This window comes from Nerophis ophidion, linkage group LG06 (genome assembly GCF_033978795.1).
Source record: "Nerophis ophidion isolate RoL-2023_Sa linkage group LG06, RoL_Noph_v1.0, whole genome shotgun sequence".
Classification (NCBI taxonomy): domain Eukaryota; kingdom Metazoa; phylum Chordata; class Actinopteri; order Syngnathiformes; family Syngnathidae; genus Nerophis; species Nerophis ophidion.
Window position 1 is genome coordinate 36,460,893 of NC_084616.1, and position 24,898 is coordinate 36,485,790.

Below are 24,898 nucleotides of genomic sequence, written 5' to 3' on the forward strand. Positions count from 1 at the left end.
GCATCGGGCATGTGCAGGCCGCTTGCAATTTGTCAATATAAAATTGACTGTCAGGAGGTCAAATACTTTTTGTTTTTTTTTCACCCTTAAGGGGACGACGCTCCTGCTCCTGGTGATTGATGGATTTGATGGGGCAGGATCACTCAGTCAGCCTACAGGGAGAAATGAGAAGACGCCAAAATCCATCCATCATATCAGGGTCTGCTGGGTTACTCTCAACCTGTGCAAACATTTAACATTCAAACCCATGCAGAAGCATTAGGAGCTGCATGGTCTGTTCAGAAGTGGCCAGAGTTGAAAGGAAACCTGAAGTCAGCACACATCCGTGACTCATTTCCTCAGCTGGAAAAGGAGCAGCGCTGGCAAGAAAGGACCCCATGGAGTCATCTTGACTGCCACGTAACTTTGCATGGCTCATATACCCAACATGTGACAAAGCTTGGATCCATCAAGGATGTGTATCTAAAAAGATCAAGTCAAAGGTTTGCCATAAGGATTCTTTGACCTTCTGCATGCATGACACCGCACCGGCCCCTGGGTCCAGTTCAAAACTTTGGAGACAAACGTTTTTTGCAGAAAATTCCTAATTACTTAGACCACTGTAAGCACATTGGCAGACCCTTGCACTGATATTTATAATAATAATAATAATAATGATAATAATAATAATGGATTAGATTTATATCGCGCTTTTCTATTGTTAGATACTCAAAGCGCTCACAGAGAAGTGGGAACCCATCATTCATTCACACCTGGTGGTGGTAAGCTACATCAGTAGCCACAGCTGCCCTGGGGTAGACTGACGGAAGCGTGGCTGCCAGTTTGCGCCTACGGCCCCTCCGACCACCACCAATCATTCATTCATCATTCATTCACCGGTGTGAGCGGCACCGGGGGCAAAGGGTGAAGTGTCCTGCCCAAGGACACAACGGCAGCGACTTTGATGTCCATAGGTGGGAAGCGAACCTGCAACTCTCAGGTTTCTGGCACGGCCGCTCTACCCACTACGCCATACCGCCCCAAATTGAAATCTTGCCAGCAAACATAGAACACTGCAGTCCAAAGTTGTGATTTACATAACTGAGGCGTTCCTCAAGGCACAACTTTAAGTCCTCTCCTTTTTAGAATTACATTGTATTCATTTTTTTTTATGTGATTCTTGTAATTAAGGTGTTGCTAAAGCTTGTTAAGATTAGATTCAGTTAGTAGTCCTTTGTTTAACTAACTTGTAGTGTCCTACTAGCAGGAGAGGGAAGGCAGAGCAGAAGGGAGAAGGCGATATAGCTTGGTTAGTAGAGCGGCCGTGCCAGCAACTTGAGGGTTCCAGGTTTAATCCCCGCTTCTGCCATCCTAGTCAATGCCGTTGTGTCCTTGGGCAAGACGCTTTACCCACATGCTCCTAGTGCCACCCACACTGGTTTAAATGTAACTTAGATATTGGGTTTCACTATGTAAAGCGCTTTGAGTCACCAGAGAAAAGCGCTATATGAATATGATTCACTTCACTTAAGGTTTCTTAGAGTTAGACAAGGGAAATTGTTCCACATAGTAACTCAGTTTTAAAGGAGGGAAAGGGTAAGGATGGAAAGGAAAATGGAGGTATGAAGTAGACTTAAAATGTACCATAGTAGCAATACAAAGTATAGCATATTTGTAATAATTACATATTATATATACAATATATGATATATACTGATATATTATTTATCATAATATATTTGTTTATAATATATACGATATATAACAGATCCCAATTACCATGTACAATACAGTACACACATTCAAAAAAGCGGTTATTCATCCTCTTCTTAAAAGACCTAACCTCGATCCTGACCTCATGGTAAACTATCGTCCGACCTTCCATTTATTTCGAAAATCCTTGAAAAAAATTGTTGTACAGCAGCTAAATGAACACTTAGCGCCTAACAATCTCCGTAAACCCTTTCAATCCGGTTTCAGGGCAAATCACTGTACGGAGACAGCCCTCGCAAAAATTATCCAATGAACTAATGATCTATTGCTAATGATGGATGCTGATGCGTCATTCATGTTGCTGCTTCTTGATGTTCGCGCTGCTTTCTATACCGTCGATCATAATACTTTATTAGAGACTATCAAAACACTTATTGGTATGTCAGACTTAGCCCTGTCTTGGTTTAACTCTTATCTTACTGACAGGATGCAGTGCGTCTCCCATAACAATGTGATCTCGGACTTTGTTAAAGTAACATGTGGAGTTCCCCAGGGTTCGGTCCTTGGCCCTGCACTCTTCAGCATGTACATGCTGCCGCTAGGTGACATCATACGCAAATACGGTGTTAGCTTTCACTGTTATGCTGATGACACCCAACTCTACATGCCCCTAAAGCTCACCAACATGCCGGATTGTAGTCAGCTGGTGGTGTGTCTAAATGAAATTAAACAATGGATGTCCGCTAACTTTTTGAAACTCAATGCTAAGAAAACGGAAATGCTGATTATCGGTCCTGCTAGACACCAACACCCATTTAACAATACCACCATAACTTTTGACAACCAAACAATTCCACAAGGCGACTGGGTAAAGAATTTGGGTATTATCTTCGATCCAACTCTCTCGTTTGAGTCACACATTAATAGCGTTACTAAAACGGCCTTCTTTCATCTCCGTAATATCGCTAAAATTTGCTCTATACTGTCCACTAGCAACGCTGAGATCATTATACATGCGTTTGTTACGTCTCGTCTTCATTACTGTAACATATTATTTTCAGGTCTTCTCAATGACTAGCATTAAAAGAATACAGTTGGTACAAAATGCGGCTGCTAGACTTTTGACAAGAACAAGAAAGTTTGATCATATTACGCCTATACTGGCTCACCTGCACTGGCTTCCTGTGCACTTAAGATGTGACTCTAAGGTTTTACTACTTACGTATAAACTACTACACAGTCTAGCTCAATCCTATCTTGCTGATTGTATTGTACCATATGTCCGGGAAGAAATCTGCGTTCAAAGAACTCCGGCTTATTAGTGATTCCCAGAGCCCAAAAAAAGTCTGCGGGCTATAGAGCGTTTTCTATTCGGGCTCCAGTACTCTGGAATGCCCTCCCGGTAACAGTTAAAGATGCTCCCTCAGTAGAAGTATTTAAGTCCCAACTTAAAACTCATTTGTATACTCTAGCCTTTAAATACACCCCTCTTTTAGACTAGTTTATCTGCCACATCTGCGGTCCTCTCCAAGGTTTGTCATTGTCCCATTGGGTTGAGTTTTTCCATGACCTGATGTGGGATCTGAGCCAAGGAAGTTGTTGTGGCTTGTGCAGCCCTTTGAGACACTGGTGATTTAGGGCTAAATAAGTAAACATTGATGGATTGATTGATATGTATGCAAAAAGGTCTTCTCTTTTCCATTACTTGGGTTATTCATTTAGTGGTCGGTGAGTTTAGTTCAAAAACCTTTTTGCAGCAGATTCTTAAAAACACTGGAGTGCTGTCTTAGAGATGATCTTTGACTACCTTTTTTGTAGAGGGTCCTTAAAAATAACAGAGCACTCCTGTAACTCTGACAAAAATATTGAGACAAAAACCAAATGTCTACTGTGGAGCATTGTTTCCTAATTTTTTTTAACCTCGGGGCCCAACTTTTCCACTACAGAGGGGCCCAGGGCTCACTCAAATATTAACACTGAATTATTAACCTCAGTCTTGATTTTAATTGTAGTCAGTAATTATTTTTATCCTACTTACAGTTTACAACATTGCCAAATGATATGAAAGCATGTGTTAATGACAATGAATATTTATAAACCTTAGGCTTTGGTCAGGCTGATTAGAAAAATAAATACTAACCAAATATTTTGCATGAGAAAGGTCTAAAATAACTGACAAACAATACATTTACATGCAATGAGGTTGTGCTAAAATAAATAGACAATAATACTGAATGTTTCTAAACTAAGCTGTTAATAAGATTAATGTGTAAGTGAAAATACAGCTTCATCACTGTAGTCATATTTTTTGCGCTCAAGAAACTTTTCAGTGACTTTAACATCAGACTTCTTATGTTTGTTTAAAATGGTCATTGCTGCCTTAAGCGGTGGAAAAATGTATTACAACTGAGTACCGTTGCAGACCCCAGCTGAGAAAGAGATACACTATATTGCCAAAAGTATTTGGCCATCCATCCATATGATCAGAATCAGGTGTCCTAATCGCCACAGGTGTATAAAATCATGTACTTAGGCATGGAGACTGTTTCTACAAACATTATTGAAAGAATGGGCCGCTCTCAGGAGCTCAGTGATTTCCAGCGTGGAACTGTCATAGGATGCCACCTGTGCAACAAATCCAGTCGTGAAATTTCCTTGCTCCTAAATATTCCAAAGTCAACTGTCGGCTTTATTATAAGAAAATAGAGGAGTTTGGGAGCAACAGCAACTCAGCCACAAAGTGGTAGGCCACATAAACTGACAGAGAGGGATCAGCAGATGCTGAAGCGCATAGTGCAAAGATGTTGCCGACTTTCTGCACAGTCAGTTGCTACAGAGCTCCACACTTCATGTGACCTTCCAATTAGCCCACGTACAGTATGAAGAGAGCTTTGGGAATGGGTTTACATGGCCGAGCAACTGCATCTAAGCCAGGGGTCGGGAACATTTTTGGCTGAGAGAGCCATGAAAGCCAAATATTTCAAAATGTATTTCCGTGAGAGGCATATAATATTTTTTAACACTGAATACAACTAAATGCGTGCATTTTTAAGATCAACATTTTATAACAACAATATAATAAGTATCTTATTCTTTTTAATAACATTGTTATTCTAAAGCTAACCAATAATAAATATAATACTTCTTACCGTTAATGCGACTTCTTGGATAGGTGCGGTAGAAAATGGATGGTTGGATTAAAATGCATGACAATGTTTTATAATTTGAACGTTATTTTAATACTGTGATTACCAGCGGAATTATTAATTACTTATCGCAATGTCAGCTAAGATTTATCTGAGAGCCAGATGCAGTCATCAAAAAAGCTACATCTGGCTCTAGAGCCATAGGTTTCCTACCCCTGATCTAAGCCATACATCACCAAGTCCAATGCAAAGCGTTGGATGCAGTGGTGTAAGCATGTTGCCACTGGACTCTAGAGCAGGGGTGATAAATAACACTTTTCCATGTGGCAATCTGATGGACGAGTCTGGGTTTGAAGATTGCCAGGAGAACTGTACATTTCGGACTTCATTGTGCTGAGTGGGAAATTTGGTGGAGGAGGAGTTATGGTGGGTGTTTTTTTTCCAGGAGTTGGGCTTGGCCCCTTAGTTCCAGTGAAATTATCTTTGAATGCTCCAGGATACCAAAAAATTGTTGCTCCCAACCTTGTGGGAACAGTTTGGAGCGGGCCCCTTCCTCTTCTAACATGACCGTGCACCAGTGCACAAAGCATGGACATGCAAAGACATGGATGACAGAATCTGGTGTGGATGAACTTGACTGGCCTGCACAGAGTCCTGGCCTGAACCCGATAGAACACTTTTGGGATGAATTAGAATGGAGACTGAGAGCCAGGCTTTCTCGACGGACATTAGTGCGTGACCTCACCAATGCACTTTTGGAAGAATGGTGGAAAATTCCTATTTACACACTCCACAACCTTGTGGACAGCCTTCCCTGAAAAGTTGAAGGTGCAATAGCTGCAAAAGGTGGACCGACATCATATTGAACCCTATGGGTTAGTAATGGGATGGCACTTCACGTTCATATGTGAGTCAAGGCACGTGGCCAAGTACTTTTGGCAATATAGTGTATGTTTGGCGCCCCTAAAATGGGCCACCTGTTGAGAAACACTGCTCGAGAGGACGCCGTTTCTCCGGAATATACATAATAAGAATGATAATGAAGGGAGAAATCCGGCACCCCTGGTCATTAGCGTTCTGGTGATAGTTATATATCCCTGTTCTACACACTGTGACACACTTCACTACGTCATGTGTTTATTCTGTTTCACACTGTTTCACTTTTTTTTTTAATTTTATTTCAAAGCGTGAGGACTCTTTATTTCATTTGATTATTTACAAGGATGGATGCTCTTCACATCCTTCTAATCCTAAGTACCCCACCCACCCTTTCTTGCTTCTATTGTCACGGTTGTCATGCACGCTGTAGTCAACTACTGTGGAATTTCTTTTTTTTTTTTTTTGTCGTTGTCGCCCTGCAAAAGTAATGGTGACCAAGAGGGGACCGAAGCACAAAGACCAGTGGTGCATGCAAGTAAAAAAAAACACAGCATCACTAAATTATTAACTTTTCAAATCTGGAGAAGTGTTTAAATGACATTTTTTTTTTTGCAGCAAGCATGGGCATTGGCGTGTGAAAGTGCAGCAATGACAGGGTTAATCCGACCCATATGGTGTAGCAGGAGGTTGGGTCCTCCTAGCAGGAGAGGGAAGGCAGAGCAGAAGGGAGAAGGCAGCAGGACGCACACTTGCAACACCTGCACCTGGTCGCTCTATTTCCTCCGGCGGAGTGATATCCCATCCGTAGATGCCAAAACTTTGAAGGATTTCGTTTGACTAAACTGTGCTCTTTTCTTCTCCTGAACGTGGAATTTTCCTTCAAAAACGCTGAAAAAAAGGATAATTTTGCTTTGCCTGGCTTTGACTCCCCACAACTTTTCGTCAAAAGAGTCTGAATCCAAGGTAGGGTTTTTTTTGTTCGAACTTTTTTCGTTTTGTTACTTAGTGTGGAGAAACGAGCTTCCAGGCTCGGTTCCTATTTGTGGATGTTGAGTTCACAGCAGGTATGTAAGACCATGCACTTAGCTCACATGTGCGCTCCAAGCTAGTCCTCTAATTATTTGATTCGACTCGAAAACCTCAGTTTATTTATACGAGAGACGCCCAAATCTGTCCTGTAGTTAACACCAAGCTGTTGAAAGCAGGGAAAAATCCATCGACCACCTGGTTTTGGGGTCAACATGGAGATATATGCCCTTTACTACACACGTTCGTCGTCGTTACAGATTTTAATTGTGGAATGTTCCCCTTCAAGGAAGCCAATATAGACTTAAAATGTGTCACAAATAAAGAGATTGCTCACATTTTATTTTTTAGATGTATTTTTTGTAGTATTTCCTGTTGGCTCTTTGAAGTGAGGATTATTTTAAAGTGACAAATATTTTTTGATTGGGGGAATTTTTGTGTGTGACAATAAAGCTTTTCTATGGATAGATATGACATTTAGTACATTTTTTACAAGTTAAGACACATCCTTAAAACATTTTCCAAATTGTGAGCCCTACTTTTGAGGGTAAAGTGTTAGAAACTAGCTAATGCCCATTTTTCCTGGTAATTATTCCAATTCCTTCAGATCAGGAATGGATAAAGTCCAGCCCAGAGGTCATGCAGTATTTGGCCTACTTCTTGTTTTTTCTTGGCTGTTTAAAACGTGGCTAAATATCACCCAAATACAGCGAGTACAACCCCCCCCCCCCTCCACCCCTCCCCACACACACACAATAGGCATTTAGTATGGTTATAACGTTTATTCGATTATCCAATATTAACCTATTAATATTGAATAATTAACATTATTTACTTTTTACTTTTTAAATTGATCTAATCTTTGTACACAGCTGCTGGAATTATAATTTTCCTGAAGGAATAAAGTACTATCCATCCATCCATCCATCCATCCATCCATCCATCCATCCATCTATCTATCTAAAGTACCACTGATAGTCACACACACACTAGGTGTGGTGAAATTACTCTCTGCATTTGACCCCTCCCCTTGTTCCCCCCCCTGGGAGGTGAGGGGAGCAGTGAGAAGAAGCGGCGGCTGCGCTCAAGAATCAATTTATGTGATTTAACCCCCATTCCAATCCTTGATGCTGAGCGCCAAGCAGGGAGGTAATGGGTCCCAGTTTCATAGTCTTTGGTATGACTCGGACGGGATTTTAACTCACGACCTACCGATCTCAGGGTGGACACTCTAACCACAAGACCACTGAGCAGGCTTATAATTGGTTAATATATTGATTTATATTCCTTAGCTTCAACTACATCCATCTGTGCTCGGCAAGTTGGCCTTCTGGAAGATAGGTATCGACCCATGATCGTTTTAAAAGGGGTTCTATCGATTTTATCGATAATAGAAAAGAGAAAATATTGGAATAAAATGGGCAGACTTTTAAAAAAAAAAAAAAAAAAAAAAAGTCTGCCCATTTTATTCCAATATTTTCTCTTTTCTATTATCGATAAAATCGATAGAAAAAGTTTTAAAAAAGTTTAGCACTTTCAATGATAAGGATGTTAAAAGTTAGGTCTGCCTGCCTGTGGCGTCATCAAAACAATAATGGCAGGTTGCTACGGCGGTCAAGAAAGGTCCTAACAAATGCAAAAGCCAAAAGACAATATCAATAATTTCAACACAAAAGCTTTGTTTGCAGCTTGTTTTTTCTTGGCTGTGTAAAATGTTGCAAGATATCACCCAAATACAGCTAGTACAATCCACCCCACACACACAAAATATGCATTTAGTAGGGTGGTATTATTCGATTATTCATCCCTTCCATCCATTTTCTACCGCTTAATCCCTTTTTGGGGTCGCGGGGGGCGCTGGCGCCTATCTCAGCTACAATCGGGCAGAAGGCGGGGTACACCCTGGACAAGTCGCCACCTCATCGCAGGGCCAACACAGATAGACAGACAACATTCACACTCACATTCACACACTAGGGCCAATTTAGTGTTGCCAATCAACCTATCCCCAGGTGCATGTCTTTGGAAGTGGGAGGAAGCCGGAGTACCCGTAGGGAACCCACGCATTCACGGGGAGAATATGCAAACTCCACACAGAAAGATCCCTCTGCCACCGTGAAGCCCTTCGATTATTCAATGTATTGATATTTATTCTTTAGCTTCAACTACATCCATCTGTGCTCGGCATGTTGGCCTTCTGGAAGATAGGTATCGACCCGAGATCGTTTTAAAAGGGGATCTATCAATTTTATTGACAATAGAAAAGGAAAAATATCGGAATAAATACGGCACACTTAAAAAAAAGTTTCGCACTTTCAATGATAAGGACGTTAAACGTTAGGTCTGCCTGCCCGAGGTGTCATCAAAACAAAAATGTCAGGTAGCTACGGGGGTCAAGAAAGGTCATAACAAATGCAAATGCAAAAAGACTTTACCAATAATTTCAACACAAAAACTTTTGTACAGCACATTTGCAAAAGCCACAACAAAGACAAACAACACAAGACAATGATTTAAAGCCGTGACACAACTTAAACCACAAAGGACGCGACTGACACAACGGACGCACTAACTTCTGGAACATAACATCATGAAGCGACAACTGCAGCCAAGGAAAAAATCATTTAATCCGAAAAAAATAAATACAAGAGATGGATCAAAGAGGCTATGGAAATTAGGAAGCAAGGAGCCAACACCATCAACAGGAATGAGGGGACATACATGCTATTGCGCTTGTGGGACACTGTCCTTCATCGGTGATACCAGGGCGGAGAACAGATACTGTGTGGCCGAGTCAGGGAACTTTATCCAGCAGGTAAATCTACTTTTAAAATGTTGGTTAATATAGTTTTATTGAAAATTGCTTATATGTTGAAAATGTGAGCAGAAAAGGTTTCCTCTTGTTGATTCAACCTAAAGTGTTGGTTGCACTTTATTCAAGTACGATGTGAATGCATTGGCCATTACTTGTTGTTTACTTGCTTGTTTGTATAATGATTAATTCCAACCCAATTCCCTTACAATAAATAACAGGAATAGAGGAAACTTGATATGCAGTGTCCAGTATCCAGTATTTATTTTACAGTCATACTGGTTGATTTTTTTGCTTAAAAGTTACTAAATTTATTTCTACTCACTGAATCGTTTCAGATTGTATCAACCCCCCAAAATATATGTAGTCTCTGAATCCTATCGGCAATCACAAATTCTGAATCGAATTGAATTGTTGCTACAAACAATCGCTACGCCCCTAGTAACAGTGCTATTTATCTCGCGGCACAGGGAGTTAAGTTTAAAACTTGAGAGAGACTTTCACATTCTTTCAGCAAATTAAATATAATACAAGCATAAAAGTGCTCCTGATGTAGAGATTGACTTGGACCATTTAAAACAAAGAGGCAGATCCTTGCATTGACATTTTAACCTCTTAAAGGCATGAATTTTGCATTAAAGGGGCTATTTTTTCAGAAATCAACAATTGACACAATAGTTTGACCAAAAACAAATGTCTACTAGAGACAATAGTGATTCTGGAATAAGAAATAATATAAAAAAGGGAAGTCCAGTCCTGCGGGGACGGTCCTTAGCTTTTTGGAAATTTGGTCCCTAGAACAATTTAGTTGAATATCCCTGGTATTTACACTATAAGAATGTTGAGTAATACATGTATGGTAGTTGCTTATTTGGGACCATGTGCTTAAGCTTTTTGAATAAATCACAGTAATGTATTAGGGCTGTCAAAATGAGTACATTATTGTGGATTAAGCCATTATCATTATTAATCAGATTTTTTTTTAAAGCAATTAACCCAAACTGTATGTATCGCACAATGACTCAAACTTCCTGAAATGTCTTTGGCAACACATTTTGGGCAGTTTGCCCAAGTAGTGTTAGCGTTGCGCATGCACAAATGAGCAGTTGATTTGGTAGTTATAGGCTACAGAAGCAAGCAAGTCAATATGGAAGACACTAATTAAGTACTCTCAAATTTAGGGCCCACGGGCCCATATTTTGTAGCCCTCTATGTAACTTAATACTTCAGTGCAATTGTGGTCCGTGCCCCCTGGGTGGATAATAGTTAAATATATTATGGCAATCTTGAATCCAACTAGAAAATAACTTTAACTACATTAAAAGTACACACAAAAACTACAGCATTACAAACACACTTTGACCAACATAAAGAGCAACTTTCTGTAAGCAAGAAGAATTGTCTGTGACCAACTCCTGGGGAACGTAACCGTGTTAAAATCTAAAATGTTTGCACTCAGTTTTTACGTTTCTAATGATTTAAGGCCTACTATAGCTCAGGTTCACTGTAGCTTTTGGTAGAAATATTTAACACATTTAGTCATGTGGTTAAACGTGATTTTGAAGTGAATACTTTGTGCGGCCCAACTTCACCTAGATCCTACCTTGGACCAAATATGTAGGAAAAGATTCCAAATCCCAAGTCAGTTGAGGACTTGAATGATACCATAGGCAGAAATCCCAATTCGATGTTCGTAGAAGGTATGACGAGAGGAAATAATCAATATTGTGAAAAAATATGAATCCCAGACCTTAACTGATTGTAACGGAATGGATGTGCAAACGGTAGAAAATGTTATTGAAAAGATTTCAGAACCTTTAACATATATCAGCAACCTTTCATTTCAAACAGGCAAATTCCCAAATAAAATGAAAATAGCAAAAGTCGTGCCAATTTGTAAGCCTGGAGACAGATCAGTTTACAAAGTACAGACCTGTTTCTCCACTTCCACAATTTTCTAAAATGATTGAAAAATTGTTTAACTGATTGAATAAATTCATAAATAAAAATGAAACACTCACAGAAAACCAATACGAATACAGAGCGAACATTTCAACATCAATGGCATTAATCGAAAAAACGGAAGAGATAACCTATGCAGTAGGTAGCAAAACATTTGCTGCTACTTTGTTTATGGACTTAACAAAAGCATTTGACACAATCAATCATAATATCTTAATCAAATTAGAAAGGTATGAAATCAGAGGGTTGATCTTGAACTGGGTAAGAAGCTACTTAACGAACAGAAAGAAATACGTGAAGCTGTGCTAACACACATCTACAGAGCTGAAAATATTTTGTGGCGTACCTCAGGGATCCATACTAGGACCAAAAGTGTTCAATCTATATATAAACGAGATTTGTAAAGTTACAAAGGACTTTTTTGCAAATGATACAACTGCACAGAAGAAATTAACAAAATAAAGAGATGGTCTGTCAAAAACAGACTATCTTTCAATCTCAGTAAAACTAAAATAATGCTATTTGGTAACAGCAGAAGGGAAAGTTATACACAAATACAAATAGATGGAAAATATATTGAAAGAGTAAAGGAAACACATTTTGGGTGTAATAACAGATGATTAAAAGAACTGGAAATCTCATGTAAAAAATATACAATATGAAGTAGGAAGAAATACGCCAATAATGAACAAAACAAAATATGTTCTGGACCAAAAATCACCGCATATTCTCTAGTGCTTGGTAGTGTTACCATATCTGAGTAATTGTGTAGATATATGGGGAAACAACTACAAATGTGCGCTTCGTTCACTGACAGTGTTACAAAAAAGACAAGTTAGAATAATACATAATGTTGGATAAAGACAACATACAAACCCTTTATTTATTGAATCAAAAATACTGACATTCAACGATTTGCAAACAGCTAAAATTATGCACAAAACAAACTATAACCTGCTACCTGTTTTGTAACACTGTCAGGGACAGCGTGGCGCAGTGGCAGAGTGGCCGTGCGCAACTCGAGGGTCCCTGGTTCAATTCCCACCTAGTACCAACCTCGTTGTGTCCTGAGCAAGACACTTCACCCTTGCTCCTGATGGGTGCTGGTTAGCGCCTTGCATGGCAGCTCCCTCCATCAGTGTGTGAATGTGTGTGTAAATGGGTAAATGTGGAAGTAGTGTCAAAGTGCTTTGAGTACCTTGAAGGTAGAAAAGCGCTATACAAGTACAACACATTTATCATTTATTTATTTACTCAATAATGTACAACAATTCCTCTCAAAAAACGAGGAGAAATATAACCCAATGGAATTTAAAACATTTGTATGTACGTACATCATTTATGACCTTAAGAATATCCGTATGTGAAATCAAACAAAGCACCAATATGATTCACTTTAAGCTACTGTTGAAATTACAATTGTTCACCAAGTACAAAAAAAGAACAATTATGATGAACATCTTGAACCTCATCGCAGGGCCAACACAGATAGACAGACAACATTCCCCCCGCGACCCCGAAGGGGACCAGCGGTAGAAAATGGATGGATCGATAGATCTTGAACCATTTTTTTTTTTAAATGAGATAATGATTATTTGAGTATTTAATATTTGTTTACTTACATATGGTATATTTTTATTTATTATTTGTGTGTTTGTTTATTCACTGTTCTGTTACAAACAGAGAACAAGGAAATTGGATAAAATTGCTATGATATGAAAAGGGGTAGGATTAAATAAACTCTGCTTATCCCTAATCCTTTTCGGACATGCTGTAATGAAACAACTAGAAATATGTGATGCATTACATTGTATCTTATGCATGTTCAAAATAAACTGAAACTGAACTGAACTACACCTTCAGCGCCCCCTAAGTAAATTGAGTTTGAGACCCAAAGGCTAAACATAACGGATATTTGAGTACACAAATTATGCAGTCTGCCGAAAGGAGATTTCTTTTCACCAAAGCTCTACCTGTTTACAATAGCAAATTAATTGGACAGAAGAAATAATAACTCACATTAATGTGGATTGTGGATCAATGTTTGGTTATAAAAACATAAACATGATGTTAAATATATAAACATGTTAAGGGGGGTATGTTCGCAGCTTGCTCAAAGTTACATTTTTTCAAAATCAAAAAATATACAAAGAAGCTTATGTTACCCATCAATCCATCCATCCATTTTCTACGGCTTTTCTCTCTTGGGGTTGGTAGGGGGGTGCTGGAGCCTATCTCAGCTGCATTCGGGCGAAAGGCGGGGTACCATTGGTAATTAACCGGAACATGTACAGTTTTAAAATATCTGCATTTTACACAACTAACTATTCATCCATTCATCCATTTTCTACCGCTTGTCCCTTTTGGGGTCAGGGGCGGTGTTATTTAAAAAAAAAATATATTGTCGGTGCGAGGAATTTGTTTGGCGTTGTCACTCACCGCTGTATCGTCATGAAAATGAGCGCAAACACAAAGACAGTTCGAGAGAAGCAACTAACTATTTGCAGTCATGGTGTTACGAAAGACAAGGTGTGTCCAAAGTGCGGCCCAGAGCTTAATTTTTATTGTCTCTCAGTACATAATATAAATACTGGTACTTAAAGAAATCAATTTAAAAAACGTAAAAAGTGGAATAAAAAAGCTAACAGGTAACGAGGAAACGAGAAAAAGTTAATATACGCACACATATAATACAAAGCAGTCTTGCAGTCTCTTTTTTTCTTTAAAAAAATCTATGTAGTGTACTGGTTTTGCAAGTAAAATATATCAAACTATCCCGTGCATAATTCGATTTCTCAGTCTTCGACTCAGTGGAAAAAGTTTGGACACTCGTAATAGACTAGACATTCAATGATCGTTACTGTTACCTATTGCTATCAATAACATACAACACACAAAGCTAAAATGTGCGTGTTACGTACATGGAACCCATAATAGGAAATGATATAATGCTTAAAACATTATATTCTGGACTTGACAGGTCTATTGGCCACGCCTATAAGAACAACTGATAGGCAACACGTCACAGTGGTCAGGTGACCTTTCTGAAGAAGACTGCAGATGACAGTCGAAAGACGTCAGCTAAAGACTCCATCTAATATACCGAAAATATGTTTTTTATAGATTACATTTACTGTATGTCACTAGCACAAAAACATACATTTGTGTTTCAGGTTCAGCAAAAAAATTATATTTATCACAATTACAAATAGACTTCACGGTGGCAGAGGGGTTAGTGCGTCTGCCTCACAATACCAAGGTCCTGAGTAGTCTGGGGTTCAATCCCGGGCTCGAGATCTTTCTGTGTGGAGTTTGCATGTCCTCCCCGTGAATGCGTGGGTTCCCTTCGGGTACTCCGACTTTCTCCCACTTCCAAAGACATGTACCTGGGGATAGGTTGATTGGCAACACTAAATTGGCCCTAGTGTGTGAATGTGAGTGTGAATGTTGTCTGTCTATCTGTGTTGGCCCTGCGATGACGTGGTGACTTGTCCAGGGTGTACCCCGCCTTCGCCCGATTGTAGCTGAGATAGGCACCAGCGCCCCTTGCGACTCAAAAGGGGATAAGCGGTAGTAAATGGATGAATGGATGAACAATTACAAATATTAAAATGAAAAAAAACGTTTGTTTGTCGAATACAAAAGCAAGTCTCTGAGAAGTGAATAACAATTTGCATGACAGTCACGTTATTGTTACGATAGATTATACATTTCATAATAGCTAACGCTAGTACCTAAAGTAGGTCTGGCCCCAACCAAAGGGGTCTGGGGTCATACTACTTGGTAAAGTTAAATGATGCGATCGCTTCTGCTGTAAGTTGATGAATGATAGCTGGGGGACAGGTAGAGTGAGGGGCACGCATTGGCCATGAACGGGGAGAACTGAGGCAGTGGAGCCAACTGAAAGCAGTCATGCCAGGAAAGGGTGCTTGAGTCCAACTTCCATCCATCCATCCATCCATTTACCACCGCTTGTCCCCTTTTGGGCGGAATGCGGGGTACAACCTGGACAAGTCGCCACATCATCGCAGGGCCAACATAAATAGACAGACAACATTCACACTCACATTCACACCCTAGGGTCAATTTAGTGTTGCCAAACAACTTAAGTAAAATTGAAATATATATATTTTTTAATTTTATGTGCAGCCCTAACCAATGCATGTTTTCGTGTTTAATAATCAAAAAGCACAAGTGTTCTTCAATTTTTAGGGCGTTTTGAACACCCTAACTATAGAAGAACACCGAAACTAATTCCTTTTCAAACTTTTCGTAAATGCTTTGTATACCGTGTCTCAGGAGGCCTTTGCCACATGGATGTCATGAGAGCGAGTGAGGCCCGCGGGATGGCTTATAGGCCGAGTGAACAGGGGAGACAATTTAATGGACTCAGCTTTTAGTATTCATAATTTAGATGGGATACTCTCCAGCAAAGTGCAGATGCATAATGAATGCTGGAGTTAAGGTCTTGGTTTCAACACCCCTAAAGTGTCAGAAATGGTTGGTGCAAGGCCTACCTGTGTCTTTGAACTGTCACTGATCCCGCTCATCAACTTCTGCCAGTCTGCTCTGATGAATGACAACCGCCAGGGAGGCAAAGAGAATAGTTGATGATGGTCTTATTTGATGTTTTGTGCAAGAAAAAGTTCAATATATTTTGCAACATGCAAGGTAAAGACCGCTATCGTCTTGGAAAAAGGCTGACTTTTTCCATTGCCTCCATGCACATAGAATTATACAGTCTAAACACACACCTTACTACATTCACTCTTTAAATAAATGATAGGGCTGTCATATTTTCCAGAGCAGGTGTGAATATTTGGACTGCACTGTACATCTTGCCTTATTGGACAGCTGCAGGCCACACTTTTGATCAGAGGCTTTAAAGACAGAGAGAGAAAGAAAGTATCTTTTTCTGTCTCTGTATTCCTCACGGGGCACACTATAATAATCAGTCTTTTTTTCTTCTTTTTTGGTCCAGATTTAGATCTCTGTGGGCTACCTGCATGACTGTTACTATGACAACATCTGGAGCCCAACTCTTCCTGTTGGCCTTCTGTGTTTACAAAGGCTGGGGCCTTCAGCAGTCAGCGCCACGGGTTCGCCTCTCTTTCAAAGGTGAGCTGTAAAGTCGCACATGCACGGGCCTGCGCACTTTACTGTAGGCTTTGCTTCCTCTTCATGCATACAGTACGTGTAGAGCGCCTTTCCTGCCACATGTCAAAAGGCTACGCCACTGGAAACAAAAGGTGGATATTACGTGTGCAGGGCCCTTCATGAAAAGTTACCTTCCACACCCTTGAAGTCACATGCACTGCAGCCACACTCGCTGTTTCGTCACCATTATGACTTCTGACAGGATGGCACCTGAGGGACATTTCACAAAATGGTCTATTAGCTCTCAGTTGTCGCCTCAAGGTGGAGATATTGCCGTTTCAATTCTCAGTTTTTTTTGTCGTTTGGGATTTCCCCATAAATCTACATCCTGTCCTTAAAGTCCAATGGCAGAAGTATTTTGTCCAGGCACAAGTTGCCCACAAAGGACTTTTAATATTAGTGTTTCATCAATTAATAATTATCGAAGTTGTTTTTGACAAATGCATTGTTAGAGGTTAAAGAAGTCAAACTATTCAAGTCTTGAAATTCATTTTATGTGATAATTTTAATGAGCAGCACAGTCTATTCAATTACTTTATACAATTCTGAACAGCAAGGTTGCACTAGCATCAAGTATCTACATCAGGGGTCCCCAAACTTTTTGACCCGGGGGCCGCATTGGGTTAAAACAATTTGGCTGGGGGCCGTGCTGTGTGTATTTAGATTAGATTTAGGTTTATTGGTCCCCGTTGGGGAAATTCATTTTCACTGCCGTACATTTTAACATATAGACATTACACATCACAGAACAAAAATAACAAAAAGACATCATACATGACCAAAAAATTTACAGGCTTTATCAGACGGGTCGGCCGGGCTTGCTGTTAAGGGCGGCTTATAGCTGCAGGGATAAGGCTTCTCCTGAGGCGTGCCCTGTACCTGCGCCCTGATGGTAGTGGGATTATGTATTTGTGTAGTGGGTGACTGATATCCTGGACTATTGTGTTTGCCAGTCGAGTGATGGACTTGTGGTTTAAATCTGAAATGTTGGGTGTGAGTAGGCCGATGATTTTAGCTGCTATGTTTGTAATGCGTGTGAGTTTGGTCCGGTTGATTACAGAAAGCATGGTGAAAAAACATGTGGAACAGTACAGAAGGATGGGTTGAACAATGCTTTGGTAAAGTAATAACAGGAGATGAGGTGCAACGTATAGTCCCTTAAGTTTTCGGATGGCTGACAGTCTTTGTTGACTTCTTTTTTGAATGTCCGTGGTGTGCTGATCAAAGGTGAGTTTATTGTCCAAGGTTACGCCCAGGTATTTAAAAGTGTAAAATGTTTTAACTGTTTGTGTGTTTATGATGATGGGGTGCTGAGGTGAGGGGGGGTTGAACCATATTTCTTCTGTTTTATTGACATTGATTTCCAGATAACTGGCTGTGCATGACTCTGTGAAATGTTTGACTGTGTTATGATAGTCCAGGATAGATTGACTGTCGGAGAGGAGTGCGAGAATGGCTGTGTCATCTGAGTATTTTAAGTATGTTGCGGCGAGTGAGATGCTACAGCAGTCATTAGTGTAGAGTGTGTACAGGAAAGGGCTCAACACACGTCCATGTGGGACTCCGGTGTTGATATATATGTGTATATATATATATATATATATATATATATATATATATATATATATATATATATATATAAACATGCACACGCATACACAAGTCTCAAAGGTTAACCACCATGTTGCTACAATAAAATATATATTAACATGCACACGCATACACAAGTCTCCAAAACGTTAACCGCCATGTTGCTACAATAAAAAAAAAAACAAAGGAAAATACAAAAAGTTGTACTGTTTTTATAATATACAGTGTCTATACACACATATATATATATATATATATATATATGTATATATATATATATATATATATGTATATATATATATATATAGTCAAGAAAATAAGTATTTGAACACCCTACTATTTTGCAAGTTCTCCCACTTAGAAATCATGGAGGGGTTTGAAATTTTCACGGTAGGTGCATGCCAACTTAAAAAATCCAGAAATCACAATCTATGATTTTTTAACAATTTATTTGTGTGATAAAGCTGAAAATAAGTATTTGAACACCAACATTAATATTTGGTAGAGTAGCCTTTGTTTGCAATTACAGAGGTCAAACGTTTCCTGTAGTTCTTCACCAGGTTTGCACTGACTGCAGGAGGGATTTTCTCCCACTCCTCCACACAGACCTTGTCTACATCAGTCAGGTTTCTGGGCTGTCGCTGAGTAACACAGACTTTCAGCTCCCTCCAAAGATTTTCAATTGGATTTAGGTCTGGAGACTGGCTAGGCCACTCCAGAACCTTGATATGGTTCTTACGAAGCCAATTCTTGGTTTTCCTGGCTGTGTGATTTGCGTCATTGTCATGTTGGAAGATCCAGCCACGACTCATCTTCAATGATCTGACTGAGGGAAGGAGGTTTTTGGCCAAAATCTCACAATACATGGCTGCAGTCATCCTCTCCTTAATACAGTACAGTCGTCCTGTCCCATGAGCAGAAAAACACCCCCAAAGCATGATGCTACCACCCCCATGCTTCACAATAGGGATGGTACGTATCATTCTTTTTCCGCCAAACACACAGTGGAATTATGACCAAAAAGGTAAATTTTGGTCTCATCTGTCCACAAAACTTTCTCCCATGACTCCTCTGGATCATCCAAATGGTCATTGGCAAGCTTTAGACGGGCCTTAACATGTGCTGAGATAAGCAGGGGAATCTTCCGTGCCATTCATGATTTCAAACCATGATGTCTTAGTGTATTACCAACAGTGACCATGGAAACAGTGGTCCCAGCTCTTGTCAGGTCATTGACCAAGTCCTGCTGTGTAGTCCTGGGCTTATTCCTCACATTTCTTAGCATCGTTGAGACCCCACAAGGTGAAATCTTGCATGGGGCTCCACTCCGTTTGAGATTGACCGTCATGTTTAGCTTCTTCCATTTTCTAAAGATTACTCCAACAGTGGACCTTTTTTCACAAAGCTGCTTGGCAATTTCTCCGTAGCCCTTTCCATCCTCGTGGAGTTGTACAATTTTGTCTCTGCTGTCTTTGGACAGCTCTTGGCTCTTAGCCATGCTGAATGTTTGGGTCTTACTGATTGTATGGGGTCGACAGGTGTATTTATGAAGCTAACGACCTCACACAGGTGCATCTGATTCAGGATAATACAGTGGAGTGGAGGAGGACATTTAAAGGCGGACTAACAGGTCTTTGAGGGTCAGAATTCCAGCTGATAGACAGGTGTTCAAATACTTATTTTCAGCTGTATCACATTAATGAATTTGTTAAAAAAATCATAGATTGTGATTTCGGGATTTTTCTTTTTAGGTTATCTCTCATACAGTGGACATGCACCTACCGTGAAAATTTCAGACCCCTCCATGATTTCTAAGTGGGAGAACTTGCAAAATAGCAGGGTGTTCAAATACTTATTTTCTTGACTATATATATATATATATATATATATATATATATATATATATATATATATATATATATATATATATATATATATATATATATATATATATATATATATATATATATATATATATATATATATATATGTGTATATATAAATATATATATATATATATGTATATATATATATATATATATGTGTATATATATAAATATATATATATATATATATTCCTCGCGCACTAACTGCAAGAGCGCACACTTGCCGCTGATGATGTCACGTTATCGATGGGAAAATGCATTTTACAATATGATTTGCCTGAGCATAGGGGTGTAACGGTACACAAAAATTTCGGTTCGGTACGTACTTCGGTTTAGAGGTCACGGTTCGGTTATTTTCGGTACAGTAAGAAAACCACAAAATATACATTTTTTGGTTAATTATTTACCAGATTTGTAAACAATGGCTTGATCCTTTTAACATTGGGAACACTATAATAATTCTGCCCACGTTAATCCACATTAAACTGCGTCAAGTTGTTGCTTAGATGAAATAAAATGACACAACTTTTCTTCTACATATAAAAAGTGCAACATTAAACAGTTTCAAGTCAACTTATCATGCTTAATTTATTACAGCATTGGGGAAGCCTGTAGTTGATTTTTTATTATGTAAATGTAATATTTGTATCAACATGTGATAGCAGGGACCTTGCCATTCAAAACTAGGCTGCTACATTACTAATGATTAATGTAACTATAGCTGAAAAATAGTACAATAGCAATAGGAGAGACTATTCATCCCTGACCACCATGGAGGTCATGTAGGCTTTATGATGCACTTACATTATTATATACACTATCAGAGACAGAAACTCTTCATTTAACATAACGTCCTTTTTTGCTGCTTCAACACACCTCAATCAACACTGTCCGTAACACACACACACACACACACACACACACACACACACACACACACACACACACACACACACACACACACACACACACACACACACACACACACCGCAAAATGAGCTAACGTTACGCTAAAAGCTAACTAGCCTTCACCTAAAGCCAGGACTGCAAGTGAGCTGAGCTGCAGTTTGTTTCTAGAAAGTCAACGGGTTAATAGTGATGTTTAGATAGTAGTTGACTTGGAAGTGTTTAGTATAATTTGGGAAGAGTCCGTTGCTTCCCTGCTAAACGCCTATCTGCTCAACGCTGAAGCGCTGACTAGATGCGCTCTGAATACGCACTGCTGATTGGCTTGTTACCGCTACTGTTGTAACCAATCAGATGGTTGTGTGGGAGGGACAATGCTGGGTGCTGTGCAGGAGACAGAGGCAGAACGGAGCGGAGCTGCTTGTTAAGACTTTAGTATAGGCGGCTACTTCATATGTTCGTGTGGAACTCGTTCGGTACTCCTCCGCACCAAACTGGACCCCCCGTACCGAAACGGTTCAATACAAATACACGTACCATTACACCCCTACCTGAGCGCCTAGGAGAGTAAAATGGATTAGAAAGGACAGATTTAAAAAAAATTCAAATGAAAAATAATATAATATAATTATTTTATTTTTTTACCTTGGGATTTCCCGTGGGCCTGATTTTGGACGCTGGCGGGCCGTGAACGGCCCTCTGGCAATAGTTTGGGGACCCCTGATCTACATTCTACGGTATATTATTGCTGTCGGTGGGAAAGGGATATTCGCTTCCATTTACAAAATCGGCATGAAGCAAAAAAAAAAAATGTTTTAATTTTTTCTATCTTGCTCTTGAAGGAGAGGTTAAAGGCCTACTGAAATGAGATTTTCTTATTCAAACGGAGATAGCAGGTCCATTCTATTTGTCATACGTGATCATTTCGCAATATTGCCATATTTTTCCTGAAAGGATTTAGTAGAGAACATCCACAATAAAGTTCGCAATTTTCGGTGCTAAGAGAAAAGCCCTGCCTCTACCGGAAGTCGCAGACGATGACGTCACATGTTGATGGCTCCTCACATATTCACATTAATTTTAATGGGAGCCTCCAGCAAAAAGTGCTATTCGGACCAAGAAAATGACAATTTCCCCATTAATTTGAGCAAGGATAAAAGATTCGTGTTTGAGGATATTGATAGCGACGGACTAGAAAAAAAAAAAAAGTACAAAAAAAAAATAACGCGATTGCATTGGGACGGATTCCGATGTTTTTAGACACATTTACTACGATAATTCTGGGAAATCCCTTATCTTTCTATTGTGTTGCTAGTGTTTTAGTGAGTTTAACAGTACCTGATAGTCAGAGGTGTGTCTCCACGGGTGTCTTGACGTGCAGTGTCTTGGAGGAGTCGACGGCAGCTATGGACGGCACAAGCTCAGCTTTTCTCCGGTAAGAAGCAACTTTTTACCACAATTTTCTCACCGAAACCTGCTGGTTGACATTCCGTCGTGATTCATGTTCACTTGACCGCGCTGTGATCCATAGTAAAGTTTCACCTCCAGGAATTTTAAACAAGGAATCACTGTGTGTTTGTGTGGCTAAAGGCTAAAGTTTCCCATCTCCATCTTTCTACTTTGACTTCTCCAATATTAATTGAACAAATTGCAAAAGATTCAGCAACACAGATCTCCAAAATAATGTGTAATTATGCCGTTAAAGCAGACTACTTTTAGCTGTGTGTGCGCGCAGCGCTCATACTTCCTTAAAACCTGTGACGTCTTGCGTACACGTCATCATTACACAACGTTTTCAAGACGAGACTCCCGGGAAATTTAAAATTGCAATTTAGTAAACTAAAAAGGCCTTATTGGCATGTGTTGCAATGTTAATATTTCATCGTCGATATATAAACTATCAGACTGTGTGGTGTGTAGTAGTGGGTTTCAGTACGCCTTTAATTAGATGCATCAGATTATTACTTTAATGGTCAAACACATTTTTGTACACATGTTTTAATGTGCCATAACACTTTTACGCTTCTTCAGTTACTTCCAATATATTGATTATTGCTGCATCCTGACATTATTGTTATTGTTAGCAAAATGTCATGATAACTTTGTATTGTATTGTATGGCTGAAACATTAGTTGATTAAATTAGGGATGAGCCGACCAGTGTCGGACGATTTTCATGAAAAAGTATGCGTACAGCCATTGCCGGTTTAAGTCTTTTAATGCCGATCACAAAAAACAATCTCGTCTGGCCAATATTGTATTTAATTTTAGTTCCCGGGCTGATGAGCTAGCAGCTAATTATTTCTATCCATACAGTGTGGAGCTGCTCTCCAAAGTTGATTATAATCACCTCATTATGGCAAATATACTGCATATCTTATTATTTTAAGTATCATCATCACTTAACATTGTCATTAGAGCACAAGGCTAAACATGAACATGTTACACACCCAAAGATGCCAGGAGCAGGTATGCTTATAACTAAGCTAACTGCTAAGATAGCTTAAAACAACACCAATAAATAAGTGCTTAGTAAAGTTTTAAGAAGTGTAGATGGCAGTTTGTTGCTGCAGAATGTAAGCAGCTTTTATAAGGAAATTAACAAGTAGCTTAATAAGAGTAGCGAGAAGATAATATAACAACAATTGTTGGTGTGTCAGCATTGTCACAGTCAGTACACAAGACATAGGGAGAGTGGATTGATTGGTGGTGTTGACACCAAGGGTAATATCAGTATATGAACGGCATGAAGTTTGTGCTACATTTTATATATATGAAAAGTGCTATGAAAATAAAGTTTTAGCGAGCTGGTGCCTGTGTAAGAGTTTATCAAAGTACAGTTATCAATCATGGTTTTTCTAATAATTTGAATCCAAAACAATTAAACTAACCATCGAAAGTTTTACAGTGGTTATCATTATCGCCATTTTTCGTTACATCCCTAAATAAGTGTAACTCTTAAAATTGACAAAATCCAGACTGGAATAATTTTTTTTTTCTTAAATAGTGTTATCAAAGTAATTCACTGCTTGTGTTGTTCTAATTTGTAATCAGAGACTTTTGTTTTGTTTGTTTTTTTATTTCTTATTTATAACCTGCTTTTAGTCTACACTCAGTTTTTTTCAAACTTTTTTGCTTATTTTTAAAATATTTTTTAATATACTTATTATATATTGATTCTCTCATGTTAGCGCAATTTTAATGATGATTTGCATTTATTAGAAAAAAAGAATGAAGGTTATGGCAAGCAGAAACGTCTTTGTGTATAGAAACAATTTTCCCTAAAATACACATTGCGTTTTATCAGATTACTCTACTAATCAAATCAAACAATCAATAGATTACTAGAATAATCAATAGCTGCAGATCTATTGTATTGTATACAATAGGTCAATACTATGATTCCCATCTCTGAGAGGTGTCCCGACTGGTTATAGACATTATAGACTACAGTGAGCCTCCACTTAATAAAATAAATGGTTCAAGACTTCCACCAAAAAATAGTCTGCTTCTAGAATTCTCTTCCACTCCTCCATTACATCATCACAGAGTTAGTTTATCTTCATACACTTTGCACTCTTTTACCTTCTGTTTGAAGGTGCCCCACAGGTGCTCAATAGGGTTCAATTCTGGAGACATATTTGGCCAGTCCATCGTTGTTACCCTGAGCCCATTTTGGCAAGGCTCTGGTTGTTTTGGAGGTCTGTTTGGGTTTGTTATCATTTTGGAATACTGCCCTGCAGCCCAGTTTAATGATGATCATGCTCTGGTTCAGTATGGCGCAGTACACAGTTGGCATTCATTTCCCAATGCCGGAAACTTTCATGCAGCCCAATACTGTAG

The 24,898-nt window shown here is 39.2% G+C and overlaps 1 protein-coding gene across 2 annotated transcripts in view; it reads left to right on the forward strand.

The window, feature by feature from the left end:
- Window positions 1–6,108: 6,108 nt before the first annotated feature.
- LOC133554653 (semaphorin-3F-like) overlaps window positions 6,109–24,898 on the forward strand; it is a 57,878-nt gene continuing 39,088 nt past the window's right edge. Inside the window, exons 1-4 of one of the 2 annotated variants that reach the window (XM_061903634.1) lie at window positions 6,109–6,252; window positions 6,333–6,680; window positions 16,499–16,635; window positions 22,438–22,491. In XM_061903634.1, the coding sequence (XP_061759618.1) occupies window positions 16,524–16,635; window positions 22,438–22,491 (166 nt within the window). In that variant the 5' untranslated portion in view covers window positions 6,109–6,252; window positions 6,333–6,680; window positions 16,499–16,523. Of the gene's footprint in view, window positions 6,253–6,332; window positions 6,681–16,498; window positions 16,636–22,437; window positions 22,492–24,898 lie in introns of those variants that run through there. The other variant, XM_061903635.1, reaches the window with a different exon arrangement.